Below are 15717 nucleotides of genomic sequence, written 5' to 3' on the forward strand. Positions count from 1 at the left end.
AATCACGGAGAAAGCATTTACTGCAAAAACTAATTCACAAAACATGATGGTCTTTCTTTTGTCATTACAGATGCAAACTGACGGAAATAGATTTGTCTGTGAGAAGTGAAATTATTTGCAGTTGAATGGTTATGATATGGGATGCAATCCAGACCAGTGAAAAGTTGTGTCACTGTTTACCCCAAGTGCATCACAATGCCTTGATTTTGTGGGTGTCGCAGGCAGAGAGCTACAGTAGCAAGGCACTGAGGGTTAGAGGTGACAACTTCATCCACTCTCGTCTGTGAGCCAACATGTAATTAGAACATCAGCCAGTATATTTTTTCTCCTCAGAAGAGGATAGAGCTCAGAAGAATAAGATACTTTTCTGACCAAAGCTCACAAAATAATTGGATTCAGAATTATCACCCGTTTGGATGCAGTAGTCACATTGTCAATTCAAATTAGAATCACTTTTGTTTCAAGCAGAATTCTGAGTTGTCAAAAGAAGATCAAGATGCTTGAAGCGCTATAAAAATGTATATTCAATTCCTTTGCCAAAGACAATAGTCTACCATGAGTCACATGTTGACTCTTGTCCAGTGCAATCCATAGCAACAGCATTTATGGGTGTTTTACCCATAGCCGTTCCATTCACCTCAAAAGCACAGGAGGGTCGCTCATGACAGGTGAAATGAGTGAAGATCTACAGACTCCAAGCCATGAACACCCAATATGGAAGAAGAGAAGGATTAGATGACTGGAGTGGAGTCTGATCTATGAAACCACTACACTATACATGAAGTCAACAGACACAGTGAATTAAGACTGTCCAGGTTCTGGGTGGGCAGGTGAGTCACTGAACTACATATGGAATTCTTCCACAACAGAAGATCTCAACTCTGGTTATCTAGAACTGAACTTCCTAGTGAGAATCTAGGTAGACTCTGATATATCCTTTTTCTACACTACAGAGTTTTGTCAACAAAGGAGGTGTACAAACTGCAATGCTCTTTCCATCAACAAACTCTCCTGCTTTTCTGACAAAATAACACCATCTTGACAAAAGGCATAGAGCTTTTTGCAGCAACGTTATATCGACAAAGTGTGAGTGTAGACATCACTCTTGGTTATGTTTCAATAAATGGCCTCCAGGAGATTTCCCACAATGCCCAGCCTGACCACTCTGGTCAGCAGGTACACAGACGTCTGCCCTTCCCCCTTTAATGGCCTGGGAATTTTTGAAATTCCACTTCCTGTTTGCTCGGAGTGGACACTTCACATCGCATCTTCCCATCTGACCAGGGCGGCTCCACACAGCAAACACTCTCCGCTTGGAGCACACCTGAGTTGTTGGATCTGCTGGCACTGTGGAGAGAAGAGGCTGTGCAGTTCCAGCTCCGCTCCAGCGATAGAACTTCGATACCTATGGTCAGATTTCTCGTGGCTTGATGGATAAAGGCTATGAACAGGACAGGCAGCAGTGCCGTGCACAGATAAAATAGCTGAGGCAGGTGTACCAGAAAGCAAGGGAGTCAAACTGTCACCCTGATGCTGCACCAAAGACCTGCCACTTCTATAAAGGAGCTGGATGCCATCCTCAGTGGAGACTCCACTGCCACCGCCAAGAGCCCTGTGGATACTTCGGCAGGGCTGGAGTCAGTGGACTCAACCCCAAGGACGAAGTCATGGACAAGGAGGTCGAGTTGGAGGACAATGTGAAGCACACAGCAGGATCGTCCAGTGGTGAGGCAAAGCAGGACCTCTTTTCCACTCTGGAGGGATCTCGCCTGTCCCAGCAGTCCATCTCTGGCATGCATGATGCAGGACAGGAGAGCTCTGATCAGTTGAGTTGATGCTGCTCAGTTATATGAGGCAGAGTTGTCTTTGCTTTGCATATTCTTGAAGTGGGTGAAGGGATAGAAATGTAAACGACTAGCTGTGTTTGTGTGTGCTTCACATTCCCTGCTGTGCAGCTAAACAGTGCGGCAGAACAGTGTGTTAATGCACACACAGATTTCACAGGAATCCTGCAGAGAGATCTCTAGGAAAAACTTTTCTGCAGGGTACTCGCCAATCCTCTGCCGAAGGTTCCATGGCAGAGCCGCTTTGTTCCTTCCCCTGTTGTAGGAAACCTTCCCATGCCAATCAGCAACCACTTATGCAGGGACCAAAGCGGTACACAGGCGAGCAGCTTAGGGACCTGGTCTGAAGCCGCACGGATGAAGGAGATGCACTCTTGCATCCTTGCTTACCATCAGGAGTGAGATATCAGCTTCAATGGCACCCGTCTGTGGAAAATGGTGGCAGCGTTTACAATATTGTTCCAAGTTGCCTGCAGTGTTCCCCTTAAAAAACCACCTAGACTCTTTGCCCCATCTTGAGCACCCCTTTTCCTCCCCCCCAGGCCGAACTCACCATGTTTAGGGCATTCGCTGAGCTGTGTGCTTGCTAAGGGACAGTGAGAAACTGATTCATTTAAAAATGCACATCTTTTACTACAATGATTCGATGCTAGGAGTGCATTAAATCATGCTTCTGTTTATTGTTCCTTGTTTTTCTGCAGATGTGGCCTTCAGGGGAACCTCCCTACACACCGGCAGATAAGGAAGTGACCAAGGAGGAGCAAGGACGACATGTTTCGAGAGGTGCTCCAACCCCCAGAGGCCAAAAAACAAGAACACAGGGTGTGGAGAGAAACTTTAAAAGAAAATTATAAAACAGGCAGGACAGAAAGGAGAGCCAGGAGTGAATTTTAATGGGGCAGGTGGAGATGATCAGAGTGATGGAGGAGCAAATGGAGATGTTGAAGTCCCTAATCACGCTGCAGGCAGAATACATGCATGCTCCCCTTCTCTTCCCCTCCCACAAACCGATACAGAACTGCTTTTCAAGCCCTCCCCAAACTCCTCCCACACATTCCTTGCAACTTCCTAGAAGGTCCGAGTACCCCATTCATGCCACCACTTCGGACAGCTTCCAAAATGATAGCTGGACTAACACACAGCTGTAAGAGCCTACGCTGCCTTTCACTGTTATCTCCCTTCCCACCAAGCCTTGTGTGTGTGTTATTAATTGGTATTTAATAAAAACACTCTCTGAAAGATAACCAAATCTTTAGTTGTCTCCTACATATGGTGGTTGCTGCTGGAATTAATACAATGGCAATTTGATCATTTGCTGACTACAGGAACCATCAAAATTTCCATGCAAGGTGGCAAGTTACCAAAGCATGGCAGAGTGCTGTATAGAAAGACACATTACTGTTGCTCTTTGTCAAAATGGTGCCTCAAAGCCTCCATGATTCGAATAGCGCCCCCTTGTGCCCCTCTAATAGCCCTGGTATCTAGCTGCTCAAAATCAGTTGCCAGGCAATCAACCTCCATGCTCCACTCCAGAGGAAACTTTTCACCCTTAGCCTCACAAATATTATGGAGCACACAGTAGGTTGCTATGGACATGGGAATATTTTCCTCATTTAAATTTAATCTGCCATAAAGGCAGGGCCAGCATGTTGTTTAATCTGTCAAAGGCACGTTCTATGGTCAATCTGCACCTGCTCAGCCTATTGTTGAAGCGCTCCTTGCTGCTGTCCAGGTTTCCCATGTGAGGCTTCATGAGTCATGGGAGTAAGGGGTATGCTGGGTCTCTCAATCACTATGGGCATTTCAACATTCCTCCACTGGAATCTTCTGGTCTGGAAAAAAAGTCCCTGCTTGTAGTTTTCTGTACACTCCAGTGTTCCTGAAGATACGTGCTTCAAGCACCTTCCTGGACCACTCCGCGTTGTCGTCAGTGAAACACCCACGGTAATCCACAAACACCGGCAATACCATAGAGAAGTACTCCTTTCTATTAATATCCTCCGTCACAAGATGGTCCAGGGCCAAAATTGGGACATGCCTGCCATTTATTGCCCCGCCACAGTTATGGAATCCCATTGCCACAAAGCCATCCACTATTTCACACACGTTGTCAAGAGTCACAGTCCTTTCGTAGCAGGATGTGCCTAATGGCCCTGCACACTTGTGTTAATGCAGTCCCAATAGTGGACTTCCCAACTCCAAACTGATTTGTGACTGACCAGCCGCAGTCTGAAGTTGACAGCTTCCACACAGCAATCACCATGCGCTTCTCCATTGAGAGGGCAAGCTCCGCACACAGTTCCAGTAAGTTGGCTTTCCGCATCTGAAAGCTCTGCGGCCACTGCTCATCATCCCAGACCTGCATAACAATGCAATCCCACCACTCAGTGCTTTGTTCCGGAGCCCAAAAGCAATGGTGCACCATGTGCAGCTGCTCTGTGAATGCCAAAAGTAATCTGGTGCTGCTTCTTTCCATGGTACACAACAGGTCAGGCACCTCTGATTCCTGTTCAGATCGGATCCTCATGATATACTGCATGACCAGCCGTTATCTGTTCATAACAGTGACCACAACAGTAGAGAGCAATGCAAGATCCATCCTTTCAGACAGAGATGGAGGGCGCACAGTAAACAGGGGCCATTGAAAGATGCTGCAAAATGCAGTCAGAAGCCCATGGAATGATGGGACAGAAAAATTTGCATAATTCGACGCTGAGCGAACACCCATGATGCCCTGAGATCCACTCCACCGTCCCACAACTCCTAGCAGCAGAAGGTGGTAAGTAGCACAATGGAATAGTTAACCACAGTGCACTGCTCTCACTATCAATGCTAGAGCACCAATTGTGGATGCTCTCCGCCAACAGAAAGAGCATCGGCATAACTGGAGTTGACAAAATACTGTAGTGTAGGCAAGGCTTAAACCAAGGCTCTCAAATACTCTTAGAATCTCTTGAACTACTTGTGGTGCTGTTTGTTGCCCAGACACTTGCATTAAGTCATCCAATTATAAGACAAGACTTCAGGTGCCCTCCCCTTCGTTTTGCTGCTTTCACCTTGGTAAAGTCTTAGTGTTGAAGCTAGCTTAAATGGCAAACCAGAACATCACTATAGTGACAGCTGTTATATAAACAGTTAGCTAGAGGCAGAAAATATAGTTTTGCATCTAGAGTATGCGTTTTAAACACGGTCTAGAACCCTTCCTTTACTAAAATGTAATGGGGAAAAAGCTCTCCGTTTACCACTTGAAAAAAATTCTAAATAGCCTGACTGTTGAAAGGAAATATATAGTGACAGTGCTTCAAAAGTGTCAAGTCAAACAATTCCTTAAAGCAGTAAAGGGCTAGAGTATTCCATCTCGTAATGTTACCCTCTCAAAAGGATATACCTTGCTGGAATAGGAGGCAATCATGGGAAAAGTGTTCTAACAAACTACTATAGACCTTTATGTTTTGCATAATCATACTAAGTCCTCAATTTTGAGTTTTCTAGAAGAACTTTGTCCTTCTACATGCTTCTGAACTTTTAGAATCTCCCTGCCTTGGGGGGTGGAGGTGGGGGAAGGAATAATATAGTTTATTTTTTCCCTGTAGATTTGAGGAATCTTTTTTGCATCCTAATCCTCAATTTAATTCTCGATTTTATGGGAGACAGAAGCAGGTGAGTCCTATGCATATTTGGCCACGAAGGAGTCAGGTGTCTGGTAGCACCTGTGAAAGAAGGAGTCGTTTTTATTTAGAGAATAAGCAATGCTTCAACAATGGGCCAGAAACACAACATCAGGGACAAAAAAGAAAGGAATGTTCTTGTGCAATGGCCAGGGCTGGACATGCTCCTAATCCTTCTCAAATAGCTGAATTTGAAAAGTAGATCCAGGCCATCCATCTAGGACTTTTCTGGGAACTAAACTACCTTTATCTCTAGCTGAGAAACTATGAGTAGGACACTGAAGCAGTTCATTTGAACTACCTGTGAGGCCCACACACCAACTAATTTACATAGGCTACAGCTTAAAGGAATACCCTTGAGTACAGGACATTCTGTCCTTATTTCAATTTCATCCATCTTGTTATGAGATTAATCCATTATTAAAGGGCAAAATATTATGTTTGCTCATCTTACATCTTTTTCCGACCGATGTGGGAACATTGAAGACTGGCTGTAGTACATGTTTTCATCGTGGTAGTCACTGTCGACCCCCTCTACAAACTTCTTTCTTGAAGCACCAAACATGCTGTTTGTCACCTAAAATGATAAGAAAAATGATTACACTCTATATACAGTAGCTTTCCAAAGAAGCAAAAGGGATAAGGCAATTTGTATATTAATGGTCACTTTTAAAAAAAAAAAAAATACAGTTTGTGTTGTTACATATTTTTATGCTATTATGCAGCACTGTTATGCTAGAGAAATACTTCTGTACTACAGAATGGCATAAACATTTCATGGGCATATTCTACTACTAAAAGCTAAGTTTTGATTAACACCTAAATAAATAAGGAAATACTGTCATCCCTCTTACTGGATTACTATGATATTTCAAGATCCCTTAAAACCCAAAAGCAAAAGCATTACATTAAATTTTATATTAACAGAACTCCAGAGCAAAGGCGCAAAAGCATACATTATGTTGTGGAACAGGGGGAGACTTCTTTTAAATCAGCGTACTTCGGCATATAAAGCTTTTGTTTGCTTTCAGCAAAGTTTCAGAATACCAGGTAAGCATTTCAATGCAATGATAAAAAAAATTATACCTGCTAATGTGGAAATTTCTATAAAATGAAAAAAGCCTGGTTAGAAATGTGAACTTCAGTGCCTCATTCTCAGATATTTCTGATATTCTGTAGTAGTCATTTTGATTTCTGGTTCTAGGAACTCAAGAATAGTTTTGACAAAGTAAAAGATTACAAAGCCACACTTATTTGGGGAGCTGGTAGGAACCCTTATATTTAGGCTGTTTAACACTTTCCATTCTAAAGGATTTTTGCACCCTTTTCTTGGAGAAGTATTAACACATATATGCTTGCGGTCAGTCTTTGATATTCACCAACGTCTCAGGCTGTAAACTTGCCTTTTTTCTTTGTCCCATAAGATTCCATTCAGATTTAGCAAAATTGTCAAAAAATATTTAGTTGCTATTTCCTCTCCCTTGCTTTCCTTCGACCTCTGGAAAATTTTGGTAGCCTCTCAAAACCACTGAACGTTCTAAAAACTCCAGCTCAAGCCACTGCCAGAGCAGCAGCACCATCACCATACTTTACTGGCAATACCTGGAAGCTGCCAGAGCCAGTGCGGCAAGGGGTGGGGTAGAGTTGATTTTGAGAGAGCTGGGTTTGGCTTCCCATGCCAATCCCTTCCACTGCCCAAAGTGCGCAGGAGCGCTCTGACCTCTTGGGGGTGGCATGGGAGGACAAACTAGGCCAGACATACCCAGACCCAGAATATGGCTTCAGTGTCTCATTCCCCCACACTCTGGGATAAAAATCCTTTTTCTGCCAGCTACTGAAGTTATACCTATAGCTCAAGCGGTGAAGTCTGTGCCAAAGACTCAGGCTTCAAATTCTGCTGACGATGCAGAGATTGCCAGAGTTACATATAACAGACAGATACCTGCTTTTACTTTTGTCCTTTAAAAAACAACCACCTAGGAAATTACATACAAAAAAGTTAAGAATGTTATTTGGGTTTCAAACTAAAGCATTTGTTAGGAAACGCCAGATTTACTTCTGAATGAGAAAGAACATTTTCTACTGTCTCTCTGCAGATTGTTACTGCAATATTACATTATATTATACAGTATGCATCCGATGAAGTGAGCTGTAGCTCAGGAAAGCTCATGCTCAAATAAATTGGTTAGTCTCTAAGGTGCCACAAGTACTCCTTTTCTTTTTGCGAATACAGACTAACATGGCTGTTACTCTGAAACCTGCAATATTACAGTGAGAGCCTACAAGATGAAAAATAGCTTGTATGAAGAAGAGAATAACTATCACTTGTGGAGGCTGGCTGCAAATGTAGAACAATGCTCACTGGCACATATTTTGTCTAATCAGAGTCGTCATAACACAGGTGTGTATACCTAAAAGCACCAGAAAACTGAGCAACTATTAGAAATATCCTTGCAAAAGAAAGAAGGTCTGAGAGCAAGTGGGGCTTTACCAACCATGGTGGAGCTAAAGATAAAAAACTCACTTGCTCATTCTTGAGCCCCAACAACCATCAGAAAAAGTTAACCAGAAAGGTTACTTCCCCATTGCGCTGCAGTGCCTGGTAGACCACAGAGCCCAGTCAGCTACAAGTGCATGATAGACAAACTCAAGAACTCTGGCTCCTCTGAGAAGAGGCAGAAAGAAAGACTCCCCATCAGATACCAAATAAATTAACAGGGAAAGCAGGGTACTTCATCCCTCATCCTGTCTATTTTGGTTTTCCCCTGGCTAGTGAACTCATCTCGGAATCACACCAACAGAATCAAGTGTCACTTTGGTTAAGTGTGAATCTGAATGGCTGAAGGTGAGGCAAAGATGACGTCTAACGTGTAATGGCAGTACTATGTCCACATTGTTATTTCAGTGAGCTACACTTTGCACAATAGCTTCTGAAGGCATGAATGAAGAGTCAGAAAGTGCCATCAGATTTGTCTACAAAGAAAACTCAAGGGATTCCAGAGTCTAGCATTCTGTAAGCTGGAAAGTTAACATAATGAATGCCAATATTTTGTGACTGCAGCAGCAAAGTGTAGGAAAACACTGATATACACATAGCAGCTGCAGGAAAAACTAAGGAGTGTATTAGATGCATTTTGTCACCAGCTTCCTGATTATGCATATTGATTATTTCATCATACTTCTACTGTGTGGGAGGGCGGGAGAAATGGAGCATGATAGGATTTCTGACCACCACTAAAGCACAGCCAGCCTTTGGGCCCATGATTTGGGAGGGAACTAGAAACGTAGAGAGAGAATAATCATTTTTAAAATACAAATGAAAGCTGTGTTTCTAGCCCTTTTCCCAGCTAATGTAGTCTTGAAAATGAAACCAATGTAAGATGACCACTAGGGTTAAAAGGTACAGGCAGCTAGAACAGTGTAAATCAATTGCAGCCACTGTGGCCGCATGCAGCCCCCAGCAGATTTTTTTTGCAGCCACAACAACCTCTAAAGCCTGGGCAGAGACTGGGGGGCATAATTCTGCTATAGAATTAATGTTACAGCAGTCTCGGATGATGACCCAGCACATGTTGTTAAGTGTTTAAGAACACTTTCATTGCAGATTTGAGAAAACGCAAAGAAAGTATCCATGTGAGATTTTTAAAGATAGCTACAGCACTCGACCCAAGGTTTAAGAATCTGAAGTGCCTTCCAAAATCTGAGAGGCATGAGGTGTGGAGCATGCTTTCAGAAGTCTGAAAAGAGCAACATTCTGATGCAGAAACTACAGAACCTGAACCACCAAAATAAATAAACAAACAAACAAATTAAAAAAAAAAAATCAACCTTCTGCTGGTGGCATCTGACTAAGATAATGAAAATGAACATGTGTCAGTCCACACTGCTTTGGACTGTTATCAAGCAGAACCTGTCATCAGCATGGGCGCATGCCCCCTGGAATGGTGGTTAAGCATGAAGAGACACATGAATCTTTAGCACATCCAGCATGTAAATATCTTGTGACTCCAGCTACAACAGTGCCATGAGAACGCCTGTTTTCACTTTCAGGTGACATTGTAAACAAGAAGTGGGCAGCATTATCTCCTGCAATCGTAAACAAACTTGTTTGTCTGAGCAATTGGTAGAACACGAAGTAGGACTGAGTGGACTTGCAGGCTGTAAAATTTTAACATTTTATTTTTGAATGTGGGTTTTTTTACATAATTCTACATTTGCAAGTTCAACTTTCCTGATAAAGAGATTGCACTATAGTACTTGTATTAGGTGAATTGAAAAATACTATTTTTTCTGTTTTCTTACAGTGCAAATACTTGTAATCAAAAATAAATATAAAGTAAGCACTTTACACTTTGTATTCTGTGTTATAATTGAAATCAATATATTTGAAAATGTAGAAAACATCCAAAAATATTTAAATAAATGGTATTCTATTGTAGTTTAACAGTGCAATTAATAGTGATTAATTCTTTTAATCGCGTGACAGCCCTACTATAAATTAAAACACCATAACCACCACCACCGCCACCATCACATATTTATTTGTTTTGTCTAAATATTTTCAGGGTCACTCAGATTTTATTGATGATGTAATATTTCAATTTGAAAGTTGACATTAGAATGCCAATTTCAGCCTGTGAATGAAAAAGTAAGTATTCTAAAAGTTAAAAGGGAAGTGATAAAAACATCAAGGTTCTTGTCGTGGCTGACAGTTTAAAAAAGTTATAAAACTGTCTAGAAGCCTACAGGAGAATGGGTGAAGACACTGGTGACTGAAGTGCAAGAGAGGTGTGGCAAGTGCTACATGTAGAATAGGGAAGTTGGAGGAGTTGTGATCCATTAGGGAGCTTGGCTTCCTAGGATCTAGGAATTTCTGGAGAACAGCCAGAACAAGGTTCCATATGAAACTGGCTAGCTCACCTTACTTTTCAGTTTTTAAATACTAAATGCATTAGGCATTTCTTTCTCATTCTAACTGTTGTAAACGTGAAATCTGATCAATACTGCTCAACAACAGTTGACCAGTAGTTAGAGTTTACAATAATCAGTATATAATTTTTCTGACATAACATGCCTAAAGATAAAAGTAAGTTATAGGAAAGAAGTGATTGAATGGACTCAGTAATGAAAATAGTTAATTCTTCTGAAGTAAAATTTAAGCGTTGTCAAGAGCTAATTAGCAAGATTAAAAATAATTTGTAATCATCTCAGGTAGCGTAAACACTCCTGTCTCCAGGACATGATCCGTTGGGTTTTCTGCATGTCTGGCCTCCCAGTAACTGTCAATAATTCAGACTGGCTTGCTGAATTGCTTGCTCATCAGGACTGAGTTCAACTCCTGATATAAGTGGAAAGTGATTCAGGTGGGCCTGAGATAAAGTATTATACTAAACATTATTGTACCATATTCACCCCCTCAACACTGTCATAGCATCACCGAGTGTTGCATTCAATACTCAATTCAGTAAGCCTTGTGTAGACCTGCTGGCTGTAAGCTTAGGTGGAGAGCTTCAGATCACCTCATCACTCTAGATCCTGCGCAGGTTTAATGACACAGGCCTATGCACAGCTCCAAAAGATCTTCACTAGAATAGACAACCAACAAAGGCAAAAAAAAAAGTGGTGTGGCTAGCTAACACTAGAGTACCACCAGCTTATAAAAAGTACGTTTGCTTCAGCTCTTTGCAGTTTAATTGTAGTAAAGTGCACTCATTAACTCCTTCCATTCTCAATCCTGCATCTTTCTCTAATCTGTCCCCTATAACTGGGCTGCCCTCCCTACCCCATGTAACACCCATCCTTTCCTCTTAAATAATGCCTCAAAACACAATTCACTTGAATAGTGCAGCCATACTTCTCCACAAAAGTGGTGCTATTATAGGTGCATTAAAAAAATATCTGCACTACTATTTTATAATGCAGTAGCACCTAAAAACTCCAGACATGGATCAGGAGCCCACTGTGATAGGCACTGTGCAAAATACATGCATCCTCCCGCCCACACACACAAAATGGTCTCTGCCCCCAAAGCGTGTGATATTTTGACCATTGTCTGTCATCTTAAAGTAAAATCCTTGTCTTATCTTCTACATACAACTGAGCAGATTGTCAGCACTGAGTAAATAATGCTCAGCATTATATACCATGCAAGATACTGGCCCTTATTAAATGAAGAATTGCCACATGGGATATCTGAGGCACTAGGGGCAGAGGTGGGGTGACAAAAGGAGACCTGTAACCTTGAAACGCCACATTGTGGGAGGAAGTTAGGAGGACTAGTTAAACTAGTGAAGCTGAAGTGCTTGAGACTTCCTGTCCGGGCTGCATAGCAGCAACCATCATCAGTTCAACCTGACCACTGCTAATGGCGGTGTCCCAGATGCTCCATCCAGACAATAAAACTAATGCTAGAAAACTGAGAAACTGTAAGCACTCTAAATCAGTGTTTGCTCAGAGCAAAGTAAAATGGGATCTCCCGACCTGACTAGGGCCTTCAGGTACGACTGTAATATGTTCAATAAAATGAACTATCATGTGTGGACACAAAAGCATTGTACAGATATTACATGCTTGAGGTATTCCAATCAACAGTCATTTGCACTCTCTTCACTCAACTCATCTGAAGGGTGATAGCCACAGCAACACACAACCAAAACACAAGGGATGAGTTGAGTGGGGTTGTAAGAGTGTGTGGGAAAAAAGGGAAACATTTCAGAGCAAAACAATAATCCCTCTCGTTCATAGGGAAAACAAATGTGTTATCAGTTTTGTGCAACAAAGTATGCTGCTGAATGTGAACACAGGGCAATAACCAGCAAACGCCTTGCTAGCACAGAGTCTGATCTTCTGTCTTCACAAATTTCAAAAAGATCTCTTCCGTAATCACCAGTGATTTAAGATCTCATATGGATGTAGATTAATTAAATTATATTAGAGTTTAGCACCCTGAAGCAAATAAGTAACCGGTTTCGAATACTAAAACTAATTCTCTTTATTAAATTTTAGTTTTTCAATATTATTGTAGGTATCACCAAGGGAGATTTGGTTTATCATTTTATTGGACTCAACAGTACACCAAGACATTAAGATATTAAGAAATCTTGTAGAATTGATTTAAAAATCTTTCTGTAAAGCAGAAAATTTCTACATTATTTATGTTAATGGATTAAATAATTCTTTACCCCGAACAGATCCAAAAACTTGTATTCAGTGGTACATATGTTTTTCTTTTTTGGTCTGGACTAAGGGTTTAAAGAAAGAACTTAATGATATCCCCTCTTCCATCTTGTCTCTCACAAAGACAACAGCATTTGCCAAAAGGTGCTGTCTGAAATAGTGGCAATAAGTCAAGATAATTACCTCTCTCTGGAATTGCCTAATTTTCATCAAAAACTTCCTACTAGTCAAAACCAGTGAGTCTTGCATTGTTCAGTAGAAATGATCTAGCTAGCAAGTTAAAATTTATTCTGCTTCTCCTTTCTGCTGGAAACATTAACTTGCCTTTATAAAACAAAAAAATTCTTATAGAAGTGTTTGCTTAGTGAATTACAATGAAATAATACAAATATGCATGAGCCCAATTTATGAAGTTAAAAAGCCACTGAATCAGGCACCAAGTCAAGTCAGAACATAGCATTTGCAACTGCAGTGGAAGCCAGTTTTACCACCTCACATAAATAATTTCTATTTTAAGTAAATAAAATAGTGGTTGATCACCTCATTTCTCAGTGCCGAAGATAAATCTAATTTGATGCAAGTCAACAGCAAAGGACCATACAATATAAATTAAACGGAACATATAAAAACCTCTTTTCACATTCTGAGTTTTCTAGCACAGGTTATAATAAACAACGTGCATAAAGAAGTCTACGAAAAGAGACAACAAAGTATGACTAGAATAAAATATAAGTTGTGTAAAAGTAAATACATGCATTTACTTTGTAGGTAGAAGTGTTAGCTGAACCTACTAAATCACTCTAAGTGCAGTTCTGGGGGTATTTCCTCATTGATTTTATTAGAATAAAAGACAGGATATTTTCATTTAATAATAAGTTTCAAAAGAAAAATTCAGGTTATTTATTTTTATTAGGCATAAAAGGTGAAGTTTTTAACTAATCCATAAATTACCACTTTTTCATTTTCTATACTAGTCTAAACCCCAGGTTTAACTGTAACTAATTGCTGCAGAGTGGGACAAAAGTTTTCAAGAATATCCTGTAACTGCTCTTCATCTTGAACTTAGTAAAAATTAATTGCATATTAGGAAAGGAAAAATAGTTTATAGCCAGAGAATTACTTAGGAGTAGTTTTGTTAGTTTCTCTAAACCCATTCTTTACTATAGTTCTTCAGAGCAGTATGGATTATTAGCCTGTAATAAGTACTCCTATATACCCATACTATGGTTATTCCAATATCAATGGCTACATTACTGCAGGAGAAGGAACATGGGTGAAATCCTGGGTCCACAAATTTTGCCATTGACTTCAATAGGATCAGAATTTCACCTCTGGTCCCTATAGCACTTCGTGGCTCATGGCTTTCTAGTGAATGTACCAGTAATTTAGGAATGCACAATAATTCCACTGAAATATGCCTCCACCAAAGCCCAACTGTCTTGTTTTCAGTCAAATATATTATATATATATATATATATATATATATATATACACACATACATATATACATATATATATATATATATATATATATACACACACACACACACACATCCGAAGCTGAAGTCATTATATATATTCAGTCATATATATATCCATCCTAAGCTGAAGCTTCTGATTTTTCCACGAGATGGCAACTACCTTTAAAAAGCACTCAATAATAAAACATTTTCATATCATGCACCATTTGCCTAATTCCACATGAAAATGCAGAAGCAACTCTAAATCAAATACATTACAAAACAGTCTTTAAAACAATTTATGGGATAACACTGATCTTCCCTGTAGAGTGTTTGATTAGGGGGGTTGGGGAGAAAAGCTGAGAACAGAAACATTTTCATACTAAAGGAAAATTCAAAAAAGAGTAAACTTTATTAAAAAAGAATTGCTTGATTTGACTGCATTTTTCTGTTTCCTCCACTATTACCATTTCTTTGTTTTTAAATAAAACCTCTCAATCCAGCATATCTTTCTTATTAATCCAGCAATGATGTCATAGCTTTGTAATTATGTATTCACTTGGTTGTTGAGAGAAGTATTGTGATGTAATTCTTACGATTTCACCATAATATCAAAAAGGAGGCATACTTTGTACAAGTACACACCACTCTAAACAAAATAGTTTTGATAACTGAGAATAGCAATATATATTTTAGAATGACCTATCTGAAAATTTTGCCTAGTATGAAAGTCCTTCCTTGAATAAAAAAATAAAGTAGACTATAAAAAGAAAAGGAGGACTTGTGGCACCTTAGAGACTAACAAATTTATTTGAGCATAAGCTTTTGTGAGCTACAGCTCACTTCATCGGATGCATTCAGTGGAAAATACAGTGGGGAGATTTATATACACAGAGAACATGAAACAATGGGTGTTACCATACACACTGTAACCAGAGCGACCAGGTAAGGTGAGCTATTACCAGCAGGAGAGCGTTCTTACAACTACAATACCCACCTGCTGAAGTGAAGAAACAAATTGACAGAGCCAGAAGAGTACCCAGAAGTTACCTACTACAGGACAGGCCCAACAAAGAAAATAACAGAACGCCACTAGCCATCGCCTTCAGCCCCCAACTAAAACCTCTCCAACGCATCATCAAGGATCTACAACCTACCCTGAAGGACGACCCATCACTCTCACAGATCTTGGGAGACAGGCCAGTCCTTGCTTACAGACAGCCCCCCAACCTGAAGCAAATTACTCACCAGCAACCACACACCACACAACAGAACCACTAACCCAGGAACCTATCCTTGCAACAAAGCCCGTTGCCAACTGTGCCCACATGTCTATTCAGGGGACATCATCATAGCACCTAATCACATCAGCCACACCATCAGAGGCTCGTTCACCTGCACATCTACCAATGCGATATATGCCATCATGTGCCAGCAATGCCCCTCCTCCAGGTACATTGGTCAAACTGGACAGTCTCTATGTAAAAGAATAAATGGACACAAATCAGACGTCAAGAATTATAACATTCAAAAACCAGTCGGAGAACACTTCAATCTTTTTGGTCACTC

The 15717-nt window shown here is 40.6% G+C and overlaps 1 protein-coding gene across 5 annotated transcripts in view; it reads right to left on the reverse strand.

Annotated features, from left to right (window-relative positions):
* CNOT2 (CCR4-NOT transcription complex subunit 2) overlaps positions 1 to 15717 on the reverse strand; it is a 149294-nt gene that overhangs the window by 59722 nt on the left and 73855 nt on the right. For all 5 annotated transcript variants that reach the window (XM_037886601.2, XM_037886599.2, XM_037886580.2 and 2 more), the window contains one exon: positions 5967 to 6089. In XM_037886601.2, coding sequence (XP_037742529.1) covers positions 5967 to 6077 — 111 coding nt within the window. In that variant the 5' untranslated portion in view covers positions 6078 to 6089. The remainder of the gene's footprint in view (positions 1 to 5966; positions 6090 to 15717) is intronic.

Source organism: Chelonia mydas, chromosome 1, assembly GCF_015237465.2.
Source record: "Chelonia mydas isolate rCheMyd1 chromosome 1, rCheMyd1.pri.v2, whole genome shotgun sequence".
In the NCBI taxonomy this organism is placed as follows: domain Eukaryota; kingdom Metazoa; phylum Chordata; order Testudines; family Cheloniidae; genus Chelonia; species Chelonia mydas.